At 38.3% G+C, this 20,653-nt stretch overlaps 1 protein-coding gene across 1 annotated transcript in view; it reads right to left on the bottom strand.

Moving 5' to 3' along the window:
* The window catches only part of B3GAT2 (beta-1,3-glucuronyltransferase 2), a 60,547-nt gene that overhangs the window by 9,189 nt on the left and 30,705 nt on the right, over positions 1-20,653 (bottom strand). Inside the window, exon 2 of the mRNA XM_039853237.1 lies at positions 13,886-14,030. Within this exon, the coding sequence (XP_039709171.1) occupies positions 13,886-14,030 (145 nt within the window). The remainder of the gene's footprint in view (positions 1-13,885; positions 14,031-20,653) is intronic.

Raw genomic sequence — 20,653 nt, 5'->3', positions numbered from 1 at the left:
TTAGAATTTTTTGCATTGGGATATTCATAAGGGATATTGGTCTATAGGTTTTTTTCTTTGTGATGTCTGGTTTGGGTAGTAGAGTAACACTGCCCTGATAGAATGACTTTAAAAGTGTTCTCTATTTCCTATTATTTGAAAGTGTTTACAAGGGACTGGTCTCAGCATTTCTTTAAATATTTGGTAGAATTCACCAGCAAAGCCACCTAGAATTGGGCTTTTCTCTGTGGGACGTTTTGTTGCTTATTAATTCAATGTATTAATTATAGGTCTATTTTGATCTTCTACTTCCTTTTGACTTTCAATAGTGTTTCCATGAATTTGTCCATGTCATCTGGATTATCTAATTTTTGACATACAATTTTTCATAGTTTTTTAAATTAAAAAAAATTTTTTTTTAAATGTAAGATTGGTAGTAATGCTGCTTTCAGTGGCAGTCTAACTAAAGGTTTATCAATTCGATTAACGCTTTTAAAAAATAAACATTTGGTTTTGTTGATTTTCTCTATTGCTTTTCTAGTCTATTTTTTGTTTTGCTCTAATCTTTATTCTCCTTCCTGCTGCTTATTTTGGGTTTAGATTGCTCTTTAGTTTCTAGTTTCTTATGGTAAAAGATTAGGTTATTGGTTTGAGATCTTTTTCTTTTTAATAGGCATTTGCAGCTATAAATTTACATCTCAGGACTTCTTTAGCTGCACTCTATAAGTTTTGGTATGTAGTGTTTCCATTTTAATTTATCTCAAAGTATTTTCCAGTTTCTCTTGTGATTTCTTTTTTGACCAATTGGTTACTCAGGATGTGCTGTTTAATCTCCACGAACTTTGAATTTCACAAATTCCTTTCTGGTATTGATTTCTAATTTCATTCCAGTGTGGTTTGAGAGCATACTTTATTTTAAATGTACTAAGATTTGTTATGGTCTAATATAAGACTTGTTTTATGGTTTATCCTACAGAATATTCAATTTTGCATTTGAGAAGAATGTATTCCACTGTGGTTGGGCAAAGTGTTTTACATATGTCATAGGTTTAGTTGGTTTATAGTGCTTTTCAAGTCCTTCTATCCTATTTTCTTTCTAGTTGTTCTATTACTGAAAGTGGGTTGTCAGTATTTGTGACTATTATCGTTGAACTGTCTATTTCTCCCTTCAGTTCTGTCATTTCTGTTTTATGTACTTTGGGATTCCAGTGTCAGATTTAAATATGATTATAATTGTTATTTCTTGATAAACTGACCCTTTTCTCCTTATAACTTTTTTTTTGTTGTCAGCAACAACTTTTGTCTTAAAGTCTATTTTGTCTGGTATTAGTATAGCCACTCCAGCTTGTTTTTTGTCCTGTTTTCACGGTTCGTTTTTTTCCATTTATTTGTGTCTTTGAACCTAAAATATTTGCCTTGTAGATAGCATATAGGTGGATCATGGTTTTTAATCCATTCTGCCCTTCTACCTTTTGATTTGATTAATATGTTTAACGTAATTACTGATAAATTTATATCTATCAGTTTGCAATTTGTTTTCTATATGTCTAATAATCTTACATTCCTATATTTCTCCATTACCATCCTCTTTGGCATTAAATGAATATTTCCTCATGTACAATTTTGTCACTTGTAATTTCTTTTACACAGGTTTTTTGAGTTATTTAGAAGTTTCCCTAAAAATTACATCATAACCTCTAACAATCTAGTTCAGATTAATCCAGTTTCAATACTATACCAAAACTTTGCTCCCACCCAACTCCATTCTTCCCCCATCCTCTGTGCTGTTATCGTCATACAAATTACATCTATATAAATTGTGTGTCTCTCAATCCAGATTTCTAATTATTCCTTTATGCAGATGTCTTTTAAATGAGAGAGGGGAAAAAGAGTTATGGGCAAAAATTACATTTATACCCTTTTAAAAATTCTTCCATGGAGTTACTGGTGCTCTTTATTTGTTCATGTGGGTTAGAGTTACTGTCTTGTGTCCTTTTATTTCAGATAAAAAGAATCCCTTTAGTATGTCTTGTAGGACATATAGGCTAACAATGAATTTTCTTGTTATTTCTTTATTAGGAATATCTTAATTTCTCCTTCATTTCTGAAAGATAGTTATGCTAGATGTAGAATTCTTGGTTGGCAGTTTTCCCTTCCATGATTTTGAGTATGTCATCCCACTGCCTTTAGGCTTCTATGATTCCTGATGAATATCAGCTATTGTTGAAGATCACTTATAAGTCATTTCTCTTTTGTTACTCTTAAAATTCTCTTCATCTTTGTCTTTCAGTTGTTTGATTATGATGTGTCTTGGTATGGATCTGTGAGTTTATCCTACTTAGAATCCATCCATTAAGTGTAGATTAATGTTTTTCATATAAATTTGGGAATTTTTTGACCATTATTTCTTCAAATATTCTTTCCACCCTTTCTTACTCTTGACTCACAGATCTCTGAGGTTCTGTTCATTTTTATTTATTTTTATTTTCTGTTCTTCAGTTGTCTCAAATGACCTGTCTATCAAGTTCACTGATTCTTTGGCCTGCTCAAATCTTCTTCAAGTCTCTTTAGTGAATTTTTCATTTCTGTTATTGCGCTTTTCAACTCCAGCATTTCTACTTTTTTTTTTTTTTTTAACTTATAATTTCTACCTCTTTATATCCTGTATTTGATGTGACAGCACTCTCATATTTTCTTTTAGTTACTTCCTTTGGTTGATTGGATATATTTAAAACAGTTGGTTCAAAGTCTTTGTCTAGTAAGTCCACTGTCTGAAATTTCTCAGGGACAGTTTCTGTTAACTGCATTTATTCTTGTGTTTTGGAAATGCTTTGTTCCCTTGCGTGTACTTTGATTTCTTGTTGAAAACTGGACATTTTAAGTAACAGAATGTGGCAACTCTAGAAATCAGATTCTCTCACCTCTCCGGTGTTGTGGCTCTTTGTTGTAGTAACTGTTTAGTGACTTTCTTGAATTATGTAAAGTCTGTGTTCTTAGTCTATGTGTGGCCACTGAAGTCTCTGCTCAGTTAGCTAAGTGGTCAGCTAAGATGACCCATGGCATCTCATTAATGGTACAATGAAATGACTTTATTTGAGGAACTGCCATGCAAAGGATCATGAGAGACTACTATGAACAAGTACACGTCGACAAATTGGACAACCTAGAGGAAATGGATAAATTCCAAGAAACATACAACCTACCAAGACTGAATCATGAAGAAGCAGATAACCTAAACAGACTGATTACTAGTAAGGAGATTGAATCAGTATTCAAAAACTTCCCAAGAAACAAAAGTCCAGAACCACATAGCTTCTCCGGTGAATTGTAGAAGAATACCAATGCTTCTCAAACTATTCCAAAAAACAGAAAAGGAGGACACACTTCCAAACTCATTTTATGAGGCCAGCATTACCCTGAAACTATAATCAAACGAGAACTCCACAAGAAAATTACAGGCCAATATCCCTGATGAACATAAATTCAAAAATCCTCAATAAGTTATTAGCAAACCAAATGCAACTATACATTAAAAGAATCATAAACCACAATCAAGTGAGATTTATTCCAGGGATGCAAGGATGATTCAACATCTGCAAATCAATTAATGTGATCCGCCACATTAACAAATAGAACAATAAAAGTCATAAATTCTCTCAATAGATGCAAAAAAAAGCATTTGACAAAATTCAACACTCATTTAAGATAAAAATTCTCAATAAAGTGAATGTAGAGGGAACATAACTCAACAGAATAAAGGCTATATATGAAAAGCCCACAGCCAATAACATGCTCAATGGTAAAAAGCTGACAGCTTTCCTCTAAGATCAGGAACAAGACAAGAATGCCCACTCTTGTCACTTTTATTCAACACAGTATTAAAAGTTTTAGCCAGAGCAATCAGGCAAGAAATAAAAAGCATCCACATCAGAAAGGAAGAAGGAAAATTGTCACTTTTTTGCAGATGACATTATATATATAAAGACTCTTCAAAAAAAAAAAAAAAACCCAAACCTGTTAGAACTAATAAAGAAATTCAGTAAATTTCAAGATACAAAATCAATATACAAACATTTGTTGCATTTCTATGTACTAATAACTATCAGAAGAGAAATTAAGAAAATAATCCCATTTATAACTACATCAAAAAGAATACCTATATTCAAGAATAAATATATAAAGAATAAAGATCTATAGATTCAACACAATCCTTATCAAAATTCCAATGGCATTTTTTCACAGAACTAGAATAAATAATCCTAAAATTTGTACGGAACCACAAAAGACCCCAAATAGCCAAAACAACCTTAAGAAAAAAGAACAAAGCTGGAGGCATCACACTCTCTGATTTCAAACTATATTACAAATATATAGTAATCAAAATAGTATGGTATTGACATAAAAACTGACACACAAATCAATGGAACAGAATACAAAATCAAGGCATAAACCCACACATAAATAGTCAACTAATTACAACAAATAAGCCAAGGAAACACAACGGGGAAAGGACAGTCTCTTCAATAAACAGCATTGGGAAAACTGAACAGCCACATGAGTGAGAAAACTGAACGGCCACATGAGAAGGAAAACTGGACCACTATCTTACACCATACACAAAAATTAACTCAGAATGGATGAAGATTGGAATGTGAGACCTGAAACCATAAAACTCCTAGAAAAAAACAAACATGGTAAACTCCTTGATACTGGTCTTGGCAATGAGTTTTTTGGATATGATACCAAAAGTAAAGGCAACAAATGCAAAAATAAATAAGTGAGACTACATCAAACTAAAACATTTCTGCACAGCAAAGTAAACCAACCACAAAATGAAAAAGCAACTTACTGAATAGGAGAAAATATTTGGAAATTATAAATCTGATACAGAGTTAATGTCCAAAACACATAAAGAACGCATACGACTCAACAATAAAAGAACAGACAATTTGATTAAAAAGTGAGCAGAGGATCTGAATAAATATTTTTCAAAAGAAGACATACAGATGGCCAACAGGTACATGAAATGGTATTCAACATCACTAATCATCAAGGACATGCCAATCAAAATGACAATGAGATATCACCTCATACCTGATAGAATAACTATTATCAAACAGACAAGAAATAAGTGTTGGCAAGCATGTGGAGAAAAGGGAACCCTTGTGCACTGTTGGTGGGAACGTAAATTGTGCAGCCACTATGGAAAATAGTACGGAGGTTCCTCAAAAAAATTGATCTAACAATTCTATTTCTGGGTATTAATCCAAAGGAAACAAAAATACTATCTCTAAAAGAGATATGGACTCCCCCATGTTCACTGCAGCATTGTTTACAATAGTGAAGCCATGGAAACAACCTAAATGTCCACAGTTGGATGAATGTATAAAGAAAATGTGTATATCTATCTGTATGTGTGTATGCACACACAAAATGATATATTATTCAGCCATAAAAAAAGGAAGTCTTGCCTTTTGCAACAACATGGATGGATCTTGAGGGCATTATGCTAACTGAAATAAGTCAGAGAAAGACAAATACCACGATCTCACTTGTATGTGCAATCTAACAAAACAAAAGAAAACAAAATCTAACTCATAGATTGGTGGTTGCCAGAAGCAGGGAGTGGAGGGTAGTAAAAATGGGTAAAGATGGTCAAAAGGTACAAACTTCCAATAACAAAATAAATAAGTCCTGGGGGTATAATGTATGATATGGTGACTACAGTTATGACACTGTATTATGTATTTGAAAGTTGCTACGAGAGTAGATCTTAAAAGTTCTCATTATAAGAAGAAAACATGTTTTAACTCTGTGGTGATGGTTGTTAACTAGACTTTGTGGTGATCATTTTGCGATTTATACAAATATTAAATCATTATTTTGTATACCTGAAACTAAAAAAATGTTATATATCAATTTTATCTCAATAAAAAATGGAAAACTTCTACTTAAGTACTTTCTCTCACAATCTTGTACCTTCTAGCCTTGGCATCTGTGGACTATCCAACTGGAAAAAAAAAAAAACAGGTTAATAGTAGTGTTTCAGGAATCATTTTCACTAAATTTAAATTACATACCGAAAGCAAAGGCGAGGGCTGTATGAAAGGAAGGTGCTCGACGGGGTGGGTCTTATTTACTATCATCACTAAGTTGCCACTGTTTCACACAAATGTTCAACTATAGCTTTTCGTGGTTCTAAGACTGAATGTTCACGTGCCATGTGCTCTTTAACGGTAAAGATTCCCCTCTAATCTACTGCATCCTAAGGTGCAGACGGAACTACGGCTTTCCACATTTCCTTCCAATTATACATTAGAGTGATTTTCTTTTGGTGCAGAAAAGAAATGAAAAAGCATGGCCTGGCTGTTACACTGGTCCATTGTTAATCAAGTCCTGAATACTGACCAAAACGTGATGACTGCTTCAGGGTTAAACCATTTTTTGAAAAAAAATCATTGCCTAGTTTTTAACACTCTTCAAAAGGCATTTAGCAGCCATTGTTCTTCATGGGGAAAAAAATAAAACATTCTTCATTTCTAAGAAATATGCTTTAATCTGTAAACAATTCATTTAAATACCTACTCGGAAAATAATAAACCACCGTAGAAAACTAAACCCTCTAAGGAAACGATCAGGATGCTGCACAAGGATGAAAAACTTGATCCTAAGAATAAAAGATTAATTAAGGAGGCTTAATTAACTGAATACTAACAATATCCAGATGATTTTCTAGTAAATTGGTGGCAGGGAACTAAGGTGTGACTAATATTGAAGTTTAGAGGGGGAAGTGGTTCTCTTGGCTCAACAGCCGAAAAGACTCTGACAGGAAATGAACTGTGTATATGTTGAGAATGGCAGAATCAACTGGCTTGACACTGCCCGTGTGAGAATCACTGTCTCACTCTTTATTTCACCTTCGAGATTTTCTACTTTTCATTATCCAGGAGTACTACTGAATATGTCACTAAACCACTCTCTACCAACCCAGAAAATACAGCAGAACAGATGGGAACGGTATCTGTGTTCCCGTTCTTCAAACCCCAGTGTCTAAAAGCAAAATAACTTTCAAAATAATGAGTTGGCGAGGATAAGGAAAAACTGTAACTCTTGTGCATTGCCAATGGAAAATGATGCAGCCACTGTGGAAAAAAAGTATGATGGTTCCTCAAAAAAAATTAAACATATAATTACCCTATGATGCAGCAACTCCATTCGTATGTGTATACCTCAAAGAATGAAAGCGGTGACTCAAACAGTGACTGTGCACCAATGTTCACAGCGATGTTAGTAGCCAAAAGGTAGAAACAACAGAATGTCCATCAATGGATAAAAAAACAAAATGTGATCTAGATATACAATATCATTCATCCTTAAAAAGGAATGAATTTCTGACATGCTACAACAGAGATGAACCTCGAAGACATAATGCTAATTACAATAAGGCAGACACATAAGATAAATATTGTATAATTTCACTTGTGTGAAGCTCAGGAGGCAGGGGGCAGGCAGGTCACTGACGAGAGCACCACCTCGAGGGCAAGTGCATAAGCGTGGTATTCTAGGGGAACATGTGGGAGCAGCATCTATGCCGGATGGAAAATCAGGAAAAACTTCCCAGAGAAAGCTATTCCTGCACCACTAATGAGTCTTAAGAGGTGACTAGAAATTAGCTAGGCAACAGGGGAAGACAAAGGGACACTCCGTATTCTGGGCTGGAGGGAGGTGTGTGTCACTCTCAATTAACTCAGGTTCATTGGCCTGGGCCAGTGCTTGGCTGACCCTGGTGCTCGGCTGTGGTTGAGGGATTTGAAAAGAGGTAGATTGAAATGCAGAGTGTTTGGGGTTGGGGTGATATGGCTGCTCAGGGGCCTACCGAGAACACTGGCTAACTTTAACTTCTGAAGCCAGTGCAGAGAGATGAGAGGTAGTCATAGCAGCCGACCTGTGTGCCAAGAAAAACTGGCATGCGTGCCTGTCCCCAGGTCAGCACTGTGGAGCAACAAGCCTTAATCCTATCATTTACACAAAGTGTCTATAGTAGAATTCTCTTTAATAGATTCCAAATGAGAATCTATTAAATGCTCTCCTAGGGACTCTTAGGAAAGTCAAAGTGGTGAAAAAGGATATTTCTCCCCCTCGTGACCTGATGAGAAAATGTGAGAATCGTTCTTTTAAATCCTTCCGGCATGCCATCAGTAATTTGTACAGAGAACGATTCTCTCTTCCCAGCAGCAGGGCCAAGCTGACATATACACTACACCAAACACCTTGCAAATCTAAATGTTTCCAATGGCATTATCTTTTTAAAAGCCCAAACGCTATGTGTTTGTTTAGTTTTCGGCTGGGAAATTACAATAATAAGCACGTATCTGCTTCTCAACAACATTTTAATGATTTTTTGGGGTTTTGTTTTTCTTTTGATCACTCTCTTTTTGCGGTATTTTATCTAGAGCAAGGGCTGGTGCTTATCTCCACATACCATCCTGCACGCTGAAACTAATTCACTGAATGATAATGAGCACAGGTCTACCAGCCAGGAGAGAAATGAAGTTCATCATGGGCCCAAAGCCAAGAGTTTGCATGTTCTTAAGTACTGCTTTCAACAATGATCTGAAACAACCAGATGTGCCAAGGATGCAAACACTCACAGAAGAGCAGGAACATTTGCATATTATTCTCACTTCGACCTCACTGAAACCCAGAAGGCAGGTGGCCTGATCCCTAATCTACAAGTGAGGAAAACCAGCAGTACAGACTGCTTGTGCCCAAGTGGGGCCTGGAAGTCAGCGATCCCCCCACCTCACAGCTGCCTACATACATGGATGTGACCACCATGATAAGCAGTCACACACACCACTGAGCTGATTCCCCCAGACAAACATATGAGACATTTGAATCCAGAGACACAGCTGATTTTGTTTCTTGTTTAAGAGACATAACAGTCATTGAGTGTCTACGGTGTTGCACCAGATGCCTTGTATGTGCTGTGTTACTCTCTGAAGAATTCCATTCCTTCTGTTCTGCAGATGAAGAAAGCAGAGGCTCAGAGATCAAGAACTGGGTCACGTGGCTGTAAATCGGTGAGAAGTCAGGATTCAGAGCCAAGAGGGAGGGCCATCACTGGGAACACACGGACGTGAGTTTGAATCCCAGCTCTACCACTTAATCACAGCAACACTGGACAAGATACCTAGCATGTTTAGGCCTCAATTTCCTTATATTTAAATGAAGAAAATAATACTAGCACGCCCCTCACAGAATTGAATGAGGATTAAATAAGAAAACACATAGAGCACTTAAGAATGCCTGATGCCTGAAAAATACTCAGTAAACAATAATTATTAAGTCTGTTGGACTTCTCTGATATAAGAGAAAACTTTTGGTTTTCAAAATTCTTCGTCCTGAAGGATGGCTTAATTCCACTGAAATTTTTAGGGGAATTATAACATGTAAATTATAAAAAGAGTTGCTATACTTAAGGCAGGATGGGTCCCTGGAACCCCGTCTCCCCACTTCTCCTGCAGCCCTCAAAGGGCTCAGCGGATCCTTCCATCCCCACCAAGCTGAGCGTGATCATGGGCACCCCATCATGAGCTACCTAGGGAAAGCACCCTGGTTATGAGCATACAGATGCACAGGTGCTCCTAATCCCAAACACCCACCTCTACCCACACGGCCGTGGTACACGTGAACAGGACTGAACATGCTGTGGTCGTCCAGTGCCTGCAAGTTCACTAGAATGCACCTCCTTCTAGACATGGATAAGAAATGGGCAACAGGTTTCCTAGTGCACTAACACTCCGCCACTACCCCTACGGTTCTGTAAGTTGTCAGACAGCCCATGTACCACTCCAGTGACAATCACACTGCACTGACCGAAGGGCAAGGCCCCAAGTCAGTCCCCAGACCCTGCACTAAAAGGTACCATATGACACATCAAGTCACTCTGCTGAGAACATTCAATAACTTTATCTTTCTCATACAAAACATACACAAATGGAAAACAGCACACTTAAATTACAAACGGCTCCAAAGTAGTAAGAAGTTTATTCTCTCCATTTTCTTGCAGCATTTATATTCACAGAGCAAAGAAAACTGCATCGATTTGGGCTATGCTCATTTGGCTTTGATGACACCTGATCCAGGCTGAGCTGAAGTTCGTTACTGCTTTATCTACCAAGAAAGGGTTTGCCAACTAAATTAACCCAGGCAAAATTCCTTGTCAACAAATAACAGGAGAAAGAAGGCCCTGTACGACTGTGATTTCCAGCGAGCCCTGCTGAGAGCCCAGGGAAAGAGAGCTTCAGTCATTTGCCTGAATGACCCTTCGCCCTCTTCAATTTGCCATCATTTATAACAATACAAAAGGTTTGCCTGGTAAGCCAGCAGTGGGGACAGAAACTCTGACAGGGGGCAACCCCGGAACCCATTTTAAGGCTGCGTCTTTGGAACACATGGGCCTAGTACTGGGGAGGGCAGGGCAGGGTAGTACAGGCGACTGCTCCCAAGGTGGCTGGCTGCATTCTGTTTGGGGTGGGGTAGGGGGGGTGGGAAGCCTCAATGATTACAGTTAAAGATGTAATACCACTGTGGTAAGTGCTGTGGTGCAGAAGTACAGACGCTTAGAACTGTGGGAGGTAATAACAAGGCCGGGGGGCTGTCGATCTTGGGTGCCAGCAAAGACGTCCCTGAGAAAGCTGAGAATTAAAGAATGATCAGGGCTGAGCTACAGAAAGAACATGCCAGGCAAGGGCATCTGTTCAGGCGCCAAGGTGAAGGTTAGGATGTGCTAGAGGAACCGCGGGGGTGGCTGCCCCCAAAGACGGCTGGAAGTGGAGGAGGTTGTATGGGGGGCAGGCAGGACTTTGTGGCAACGGTGAGGAGTCCTTTACCCTGAGAGCAAGCTACTGTCAAGATCTTGTTTGCACTCCTGAATGACTCCCGCATCTCTGCAGAGCGGGTACTGGCGGTGGTAGGCACGCTAAACCCAGGCAGGCGCTACGGCTGTCTCCCCCTCATCTCAAGCCCTTCCAACCTCCACAACCCTCCATAAGGGCGGCATACCCACAAGGAATCTGGGGCCTGGAAACTTTAGTCAAGGAATGTGATTTTTTTCTAACATACAGATTCCTATTTTTACACAACTGGTATTTGGGTTAATAGAATGTTTTAATTACCCCAAATTACGTTATTTTCTGTACATAAGTCACGACTCAAATAATACGACGAATCACACCAATTAGAAAGAAACCAAAATTAAGTTTACTATATCCATTATCCCCATACAAGAGTGTTAAAAAGATCTAAATATCTGCTGGTTTACGGGCAGTCTGAAATGGCTTGTTAAAATTCGATAAATCTCTAATAACTGTCACCTCCCTCTCCCCTACCTCAGCTTCATTACTCCCTACCCAAAACGGAACTTCCTCAATTTTTTCACGGATTGAACTTCCTCTTCCTCTTTGCTCTACTGGAGATCTAACTTTCCTCAGACAATTTTGCTGACCCTTTAGTCCTCCTGCTGCAGGCCCTTTATGTTTTCATATTATCGATTGTCCCAGGAAACATTTTACAAGGTCTTCATTGCTACCAACCATCCCAATGCCACCACTGACATGCTCGGGCTCTCGCACTCCCTCACTCCCCAAGCACCCTCTCATCCACAGCCATGACACGAGGCATCCAACAACTGAACTCATGATTCACCCACCTCTTCTCTCCAGGGACTCTTGTCACAGGTCCACCCCAACACCCTCTTATTGCGCCTTGTCCTCTATGCTGGCTCTTCCTGCTGCAGTCCCTTTAAATGACTGCTCCCCAGGAAGCAATCCTGGACCACTACAGTCTCCCTGTGTAAGCTCTTCCATTCCCAGGGCTCCGATACACTCACATCCACCGGACTCCAGGCCAGAAAACTAAGAGTCCTAGATTTGTCATCCCTTTCCATAAGCCACACATGAGAAAGTTTTATCACTTTACAATCATGTCTAATTTTTATCAGTCATGAAACAGTCCACAGACAAAGCTGAAAGTGACCCTGAGACATCACTTATTATATGCCCTTTGCTTTGGTAGATAGAAGAATTAGTAAAACGAGGATGTGGGAGACACTCTTTTTTAGAAAAGTATCCTTTACTGAACCTATGGTATAATTAAAAATTGTCAAGGTCCTTGTCCAGGAGCTTGTAAAACCCTCAGAATTTCCTGAGTGATGGAAGTGACTTTGTTATGCTAAAGAGGTGGCTCTGCGGTGGGCCCCAGATAACTTTAGGATGGCTGCTGGTTACCAGAAAAACCAATCAAGCACATGATCAGAGGTTAAGGACACTGACTCATTTTTCTACACTTGAGAAAACTCAGCCCCAGAGAAGCAACGGACTTTGCTTCATGATCTCCAAGTTTTCTGCTCAAGGCTACACTTCCGATCAAGCAAGAAACCTGATTCTCCAGACACATTATGGTCAGGCCTTGTATTTTCAGAGCCACAAACTCAGATTTGATTGAGGAAAGGCCTCTTTCAAGAATCTGCAGGACCTTCCAAGAATGGCTGACTTACCTCTCTATCTGCTTTCAGGAGAATGCTTTGGTTGAGAGGCCGGATCAGCCCTGGGGCTGCAAGAGCCAAGACCAAAGCGTAAGGCTAGGGGTTAGCAAAAGGATGGAGAAGTCAGGAAGTAGAGACAGGGCACCAGGGAACAGGTGAGCAGGGAATGGTAAGAGATCTAGACTGTCCTTGGAGTCAGAGTCCATGACACAGTCTCACAAAATAGGCACCCAGAAAATGGGCACAATGTATGTTAAACACTGAATAAAAATATCTTGGTTTGTCTTCTCCTGTGATGCAGTGCAACAGACCAACCACACTGCCATCCACGAGAGCATCCCCCTACAGCTCTTATCCCTGGTATTCTTCATCATCTTGTCCCCTCAAATTTATAGTATTGTCAGAATAAAAATGATGAAGCCAATTCAGAATACAGCCTTCATCCCATCAGAATTCTGAGCATAGAGATTTTGACTGCAGTAGGGAAAAATATACACAAAAGATTGGCCAAGCACAGGCTGACAGACAGACAGAGCAGTGTTTCAGAGTTGAAGATTGATGAGATCAATTTTGAAGCTTTTCTGCTTTCATCTTCTAGGTTATAGATGGTGATTTTTTTTTTTTTTTTTTGCCTCTAAGCCTCATGTTTCAAACTTCATCTTTCTACAGTTATCACAGGCATCATTTTATATAACCCACAGAAAATGAGTCACTTTATGATAAAGCTGCATTTTAGAATTTGTGGTCTGCTACAAGTCTTATTTAATTCAGTTGCTTGGTTAGAGAATAAAAACTTTAAAGGACAGTTATGCTCAAAGTTATTAAATGCTTGAAAAAACAGAAATTTAATTTTATTATTTTAGCTATGAAATGTTTCAATAAGCACTAAATTCATCGATAAGCATTAAAATGATTGGCTTGTCAATTCCATATCACTAGTAAATTTATCAATAAGAACGTGACAAATTGGACCTCTAGAGAGAGGTACCAAAAGGGACAGTCACAAACCCTGTGAGGCAGGGGCCAAGTCCAGTTCTCACCACTGAGCTTCCAAAGCCCAACCCGGCACCTGGCACATAAACGTTTGTTGGATAAAGGGATGGCTGCATGGACATGTGACAAAATAGAATGGAATGAGCATTTTCTAATCACCCCCAAAATCATTTTCCACTTGAATTAACCAAAGAGCCTGTTTTGAAAGTTCAGTTAAATAGTGTTTATCTGCTGAATATGATATGATCTAGGGTTTTATCCAAAGTGGTCTTTTAAAGCTTCCATCCTCTAACCCCCCGTTACGAATGTGAGTATAGCTAAAAGAACTATCAGGCAGGAGCAAAAATCACCAATTATACTCCTTACCTGCCATGTCGATGGCAAAAGGCCTGTCTGCTCTCCAGCCGGTGTACCAACCAACGACTTTGCCATTTTCCACCAATGGACGTTCATAGCGTCGCCCACCAACCAGGCCCACTGGCCAGACAGAGACCTTGCGCGTGGTTCTCATCTACAAAAGGGAGAAAGAGATTTGGGTTAAGTTTCTTTAGAGAAGAAATGGGAAGAGGGGCTTAGATTTCCAAACGTTGGAGGTTTTAAACAGAACCCTGCTGCTGACAGATCGCTACTCAATTATCGTCTGGCTGCTCAGCGCCTTCAGCTGTGTTCTTCATCATAAATTAAGCTGGCAGCTCAAGGCTTAAGAGAACTAAAATGGGTGTCAATATTTGAACATCACTTATTTGAAGCTAAGCTGTGACTATCAAATATTTTATATATGTTTCAAAGTTGAACCTTTTAAACTATACTGGATATCTTTGGAAGTGAGAAGTTTTCGCTCCCGTTCAGGAAACTCCGTTAGTCAGTAGCAGCAAAAATTTCCCTCAGAGGAGCTACAGGAGTTTCCTTTCTCTGAATTTTTTGTTACAGATACACAGAAATTGTGACTTGGGGACATTAATAATGGGACCCAGATACAGAACAGACACCAGGCATCCTCCCAGGTGACAAAATGAAAACCGTACCCTAAATCCACTTGTCTTTTCAACAGCAGTTGGGCCAATCTATAGAGGAACATGCCCTACACGGCTATTGTACCTAGAGGAGTTCTGGTTAAAGATGACCCTCAACTCCAAAGTTATTTTCTGGATTTCTTTAAAGGAAAAAGACACGTTCACCAGAAAGCTTGATGATAATGGGCAGCATTTGGGGGGAAAAACCAACACCTTCTTCCCAGCCATGTGTTGAGCAGGGCCATAGTCAGCCCGTGTGATACCTTTGTGCAAATTAGAAAAAGATGCCCCTCTCTTGGGCAGACACACTGCAAGCTGCGGCCGTGACATGGGCCCAGACATCAGGCTGGTTTTCAATTCTTCTCGCCCTCTCAGCAGGTGTGTCCGTGGATGGGCAAAGCCTGCATGGCACCATGAGTAAGTACTGTTGTTAAGGTAATTATAATCTCAACACCAATGTTTTACTTTTATTTGCTATAGAACCGGGTCATGATCAGTTAACTAATAATTAAAATAATGATTATCAATCAAGGATTTTTTTTATGAAAGAAAGGAAAATTATATTTTTGGGAACGATTTTCAAATGCAATTCAAATGGAAAGTCATGTTATTAAAGAATAAAAATAATTAGAAGCTCCCATTTGCAGGCATGCAATTTGACTTATTAATATCCCACCTCTTTCCAAAAAGAAGACTTAAGGGTGTACAATGTTCCAGATAATGAAGATCTTGCTGTATTGGTCTTCCCCAAATCTGAAATTACTATTTTTATAGTCTATCCTTTTTTCAATAAATTAATCACTGTTGCCTTGTGCTAGCTCAGACTAACTTACATGATGATTTTTTAAAAGTTCTATTGAGGTATAACTGACAGCAGAAAAGCGTTAACAAGTCCCGAGACTGTTATCTTTAGAAAGGTTTGCTTGCAAGGCTGACGCTTGGCTGGAATTTGAAAACCTGGCTTCTGAAAGAACCCCTATACTGACAAGGTTGTTTTCCCTGCCTGGGGTACTAAATACCTGCTTTCCTGTGGGGAATCTGAAATACTGATGGGCAGGGCGTGGGGGGTGCCCTTGTGACCAGCCTCCAATAAAAACTCTGACCCTTAAATGGGATTCCTTGGCATAAACGTTAGGCACTCTGATTACATTTTTGCCACTGGAGGGAAGGTGTGCTCCCCGTGACCCCTCATGGGAAGGAGAGAACACTGGAAACCTGCACATGGATTCCTCCAGACTCTTCCAGATGTCTTTCCCCTCACTGACCGATCCGGCTATGCATCCTTCCTGTGCCACTCTAACCAATCTTAGCCTCAAGTACAGCAGGTCCTCAAATGGCGTCATTTTGTTCAACTTGGTTTTGTTATAACATTGAGGATATTCTGTAGGAACTTAACTCTTGCTTACATCAATCAGCCTATGGTAAAACTGGTTTTGTTGCACATCATTTCGCTTAAAGTCACAGAACTTGACGATGTTAAGTGAGGACTTACTGTACAACCATAATGCTGAGTGCTATGAGTCCTAGTAAATCACCTGACATGAGTGTTCTTGAGAACCCTGAAAGAATAAAATGCACTTTTTAAAGTGTAAAATTTGATACATCTGGACATATGTCAATAGCCACAAAACAATCACAAGATAATGAACACCACCATCACCCTCCTCCCATTTCCTTGTGCTCTTTTAAATCCATCCCTCCCACCCCCTCTCCACATCCTCTATCCCCAAGCAACCACTGGTCTCCTTTCTAACACTATATGTTACTTTGCATTTCATAGAATTTTATAGGAATGGAATCATACAGTGTGTACTCTTAAAAAAAAAAAAATTGACTTCTTTCACTTAGCATAACTACATGGAGATTCCTCCATCTCATGTGTATCCATAATCTGTATTCAGTCCTTTATATTGCTGAACACTATTCTACTATATGGATGTGTCACAGTTTTTTGGTTTCAGTTTGTTTGTTTGTTTTTTTTTAATCCATTTGCCTATTGATGGACATTTCAGTTATTTCAAGCTTTTAGCTATAACAGATGAAGCTGCTATGATGTCTGGATACAGCCTATGTGGACTTCATTTTTTTGGATAAATATCTAAGAGTGAAATGACTAGATCATACAGTAGGTGTATATTTAACTTTTTAAGAAACTGTCCAATTATTTTTCAAAGTAGATGCACCATTTTACATTCCCACCAGCAGTGTATGAGAGTTCCAGTTACTTTACATCCAGATACTCCAGCACTACTTGGTATGGTCAGTGTTTAAGTTTAGCCATTCTGACAGGTATTAGTAGTACCTCATTATGGTTTTAATTTGCATTTTTCTAATTACTAATGATGTTGAGTATCTTTTCATATGCTTATTTGTCATCTGGATTGCTCGTTTAGTGAAATATTTGTTCAAATCTTTTGCCTATTTTTAAAATTGGTTGTTTATTTCCTTACAATTGAGTTTTGAGAGTTTATATATTTTAAATACAAATCCTTTCTCAGATATATGATTTATAAATATCTTCTCCCAGTCTGTGGCTCATCTTTTCATTCTCATAATAGTGTCTTTTTAAGAACAGAAACTTGCGATGTTAATGAAGTCCAATTCGTCACTTTGTTCTTTCACAGATCATGCCTTTGGTGTTATATTTGTCTTTGCCTAACTCAATTCACAGGAGTTTTGTCCTCCTTCCTAAAAGTATTATAGTTTTACATTTAGATTATGATCTATTTTGAGTTAATTTGTATATATGGTATGAGGGACTGACTGAAGTTTTGTTGTTTGCATATGAATACGCAATTGTTCTGTCTCTAATTATCCCAGAATAAATGAACTGCCTTTGCACCTTTGTCACATGCCTTACATGCGAGTTTAATTCTGGATGTTCTTCTCTGATTCACTGGTCTAATCGGTGATCTTAATGCTAATATCACACTGTCTTGACCTCCTATGGCTTTATGTAGCTCTTAAAATTAGGTAGTTAGTCCTCCAACTTTGTTCTTTATCAAAGCTGTTTTCATTGTTCTGATTCCTTTTCACTTCCATATGAGTTTCAAAGTCAGTTTGTCCATTGCAGTGTGTTATTTTGGTGAAAACTGATATCTTAACAATAATGAGTCTTCTAACCCACGAACATGATCTCTCTATGTAGCTCTTTATGTAGCTCTTTAATTTCACTCATCATCCATTTATGTAGCTCTTTAATTTCGCTCAGCAATATTTTAGTGAATTAATTCTTAAATCACTAATAACATTTAATGTTTTTATGTCCTAGGTCTTCTCTGTAGGTGGAAAAAATAAACACCAGATAATTTACTAAAATTTTCACAAAAATATAGCCCTCTCCCCATCTCACTCCACCTCCAGACTTCTGTTCCCTCCCACGCTGCAGAAAATACATTTCAATTTTTTGTCTTCTACATTAAACATGCCAAACATGATAAGAAATTAAGTTAAACCTAATGCTTTTTGTTTTTAATTAACAGAATGACTTTATATCTATAAGGCACTAAAAATAGTAGTGTGTTCTTTTTTGGTACTTCCTTAAAATACCTATGATTTTTCGGCTCCAAAACTGCTTTTGCTCAGAGTACTAAATTTTCAAATCTGTGAAAAACTGGTAAACAGATCCTGGCTCAGACTTGTTTGTCCTCTTGAGAATGCATAGGTTGTGACCTGCAGAGAGCAGGTGCCAAAAAATTCTTGATAAGTGTATAAGCACCAGGTTGTAACTGAAATGTGGGCCACATGTAACAAGCAATCAGTATATGCCTGTGCTGTGCAAGGGACAAGCTTACAAAAACAGACAATAAAACAACAGAAGGCAAAATTGTTTTTAAAATAGGAAAAGAGAAATTACCATTAGAAAGAATAATAAACCATAACTGTAGGACCTCTAGTGAGAGCACAATTAAATGTGGCCAAGCATATTTTGTGGCAGGCTTTGCCTTTAAGTTAGGCCATGAAAGACACATGGGATTTTGCCCACAGACTGCAAAATGGCCTAGGGTTCTAGGTAATGAGATGAATCAAAGAATCAAAATTCACATTTCTGTGCCAGTTTCATGCTAGGAAACAGGTTTTGCTTAGCACACTCCAAATTTCTGAGGATCTCAGAGCTATCATTTGTACACGCTTTATTTTTTTTCAGAGGGTTGGAGTTAAAAGTAAAGCAATAACTAATTGAATGCAGATGATGTAGCAGGATTCTGTTTCCAAGTATGCTAAATTAAAAAAAAAGTTTGTCATTTAAATAGTTTAAAACTTCGGAAAGATCCAGATGCCCTGGCCATTTACGCACTGCTCTGAGATTGAGTGTGAAATGCTTCATCACAGAGTCAGACACACAGGCCCTCCGAACACAACCACTGTACTATATAGAATGCGCCAGACATTTCAAAGGAAAATAGCACAGCTATTTACAGAACGTCTTCATTTCACCCCTGGGATCTATCCTTTGTTATGTGTCCTTTTCATTGAATCTACTCTCTTTAAAGATTCCTTGGCAGCCAGGTCTTTTCTGAGAGCAGTGAAATCGTAACAATGACCGTTACTATTAAAAGTAAAGCCCTTTAATATAACTAAAATATACTCAGTATTTAAGAGCTTTGTTAATTTCTTAACATGAAATAGCAGTTACATAACAGGCAGAAGTTTAGATGTGAGCTCCAACCTAAAACCAAGGAATAAAGCCCTGGATATTAAGATAAAGAGGAAGCAAGTAATATATTTATAAAGTTACAATATTACAAACAGATTGGGTCCCCAAAAGCATTCTCTTCCTATTTATTCAATGTTAGAATTGTATTTTGTCATTTATTCCTCCCATCAGCACCCCACTTTAAATGGACAGGACTTGCATAGCAATGTTAATCGATTAAAATCACTTTAGGCAGAGTAATTTCTATAGACTAGATTCTTACAGAGGACACAAAATATAGATTTGGTATATCTCCACACTACTCCAGGCTAACTGCCATTTAAACTATCCTAGGAAAGGTGCTTTTTATCTTCTCCAGGAAAGGAGGGAGTCAGGTAACTGCTGCTACTCCAGTGTCTGATGACCCTTATCAACAACCAGCTCCTGCTTCTTTAGCCAACTTGTTTTCCTGCAGCTTTAAGATGAATCCTTTTGGTTTCTCCTTGGGAAATGGCTAACGGCCAGCTCTAGGGACTGGAACACCAGAAGATCACATGTACATACGCGATCATAATGCCGTTAGCATAAAACAGAAAAAGTTAAATGCCTTTAGCTTCCTTTAAGACATACCACTAGGTGAAATCTAGTTTTATTTTTTCCAAAGGGAAATGAATAAAGTTCTTGATCTTCCAAAATTTAAAATGCTATCGACAACCTCAAGGAGTAGAATTACAATAGAGAATGCTACACTCTGTATCCTGCCTTTTAAACTAATCATTTCAGAGGGAAAAAGAAAACCCACCCCAAATCCAACAGATCCAATGAACTAAAGACACAAAGGAAATAGTAGTGCAAATATGAAGAAATACAGAAGTAATGACCTAGAGCCTAGGGGCCTTGCTGATTTCTCTGCCCAGGAACACCTGATATTCTCCAACATAGAAACATTTATATGTTCCAACACATCCATAAATTTTCTTCAGAGCAAGTCTAAAAATTAGGATCATGTCTGCTCTCTTCCTTGCATCTGACCTCAATGACTTCACTATTTACCCCCTTTAATCGTTAACTCCGCTCAACCCTATTCATTCCACACGGTGTCCTTCATATAACTTTATAACATCCTGGATCTTTTTTTGCCTATTTTGATTTACATATACCACCATCCACAGCATGAACTTTTGAGGTGCATAGCTAATTACTTAAAGGAGTTAAGACTCCTAGAAAGCAGAAATGTTCCTAATGTTATATGCCCAAATATTCTCCTATGTCATTGGGTAAAAGGTCAAGTACAATATTTCTTCCACTCCTGTATTTTTTCACTAAATATCATGTACCTAATGTGTGTCCAGTGCTGTGTATCCTCTGAGCAAAACAGACATGATCCTTGCCTAGGAAGCCAACATTCTGGGAAAGAAAAGCAATGACACAACTAAATGCAAAATTAGTTAAGTTCTATGCTAATATGGGCTGTAAAGGAAGTAA

The sequence above is a fragment of the Pteropus medius genome, unplaced genomic scaffold (genome assembly GCF_902729225.1).
Source record: "Pteropus medius unplaced genomic scaffold, Ma_sr-lr_union100, whole genome shotgun sequence".
Classification (NCBI taxonomy): domain Eukaryota; kingdom Metazoa; phylum Chordata; class Mammalia; order Chiroptera; family Pteropodidae; genus Pteropus; species Pteropus medius.
This window is presented reverse-complemented; position numbering and strand designations above follow the sequence as displayed.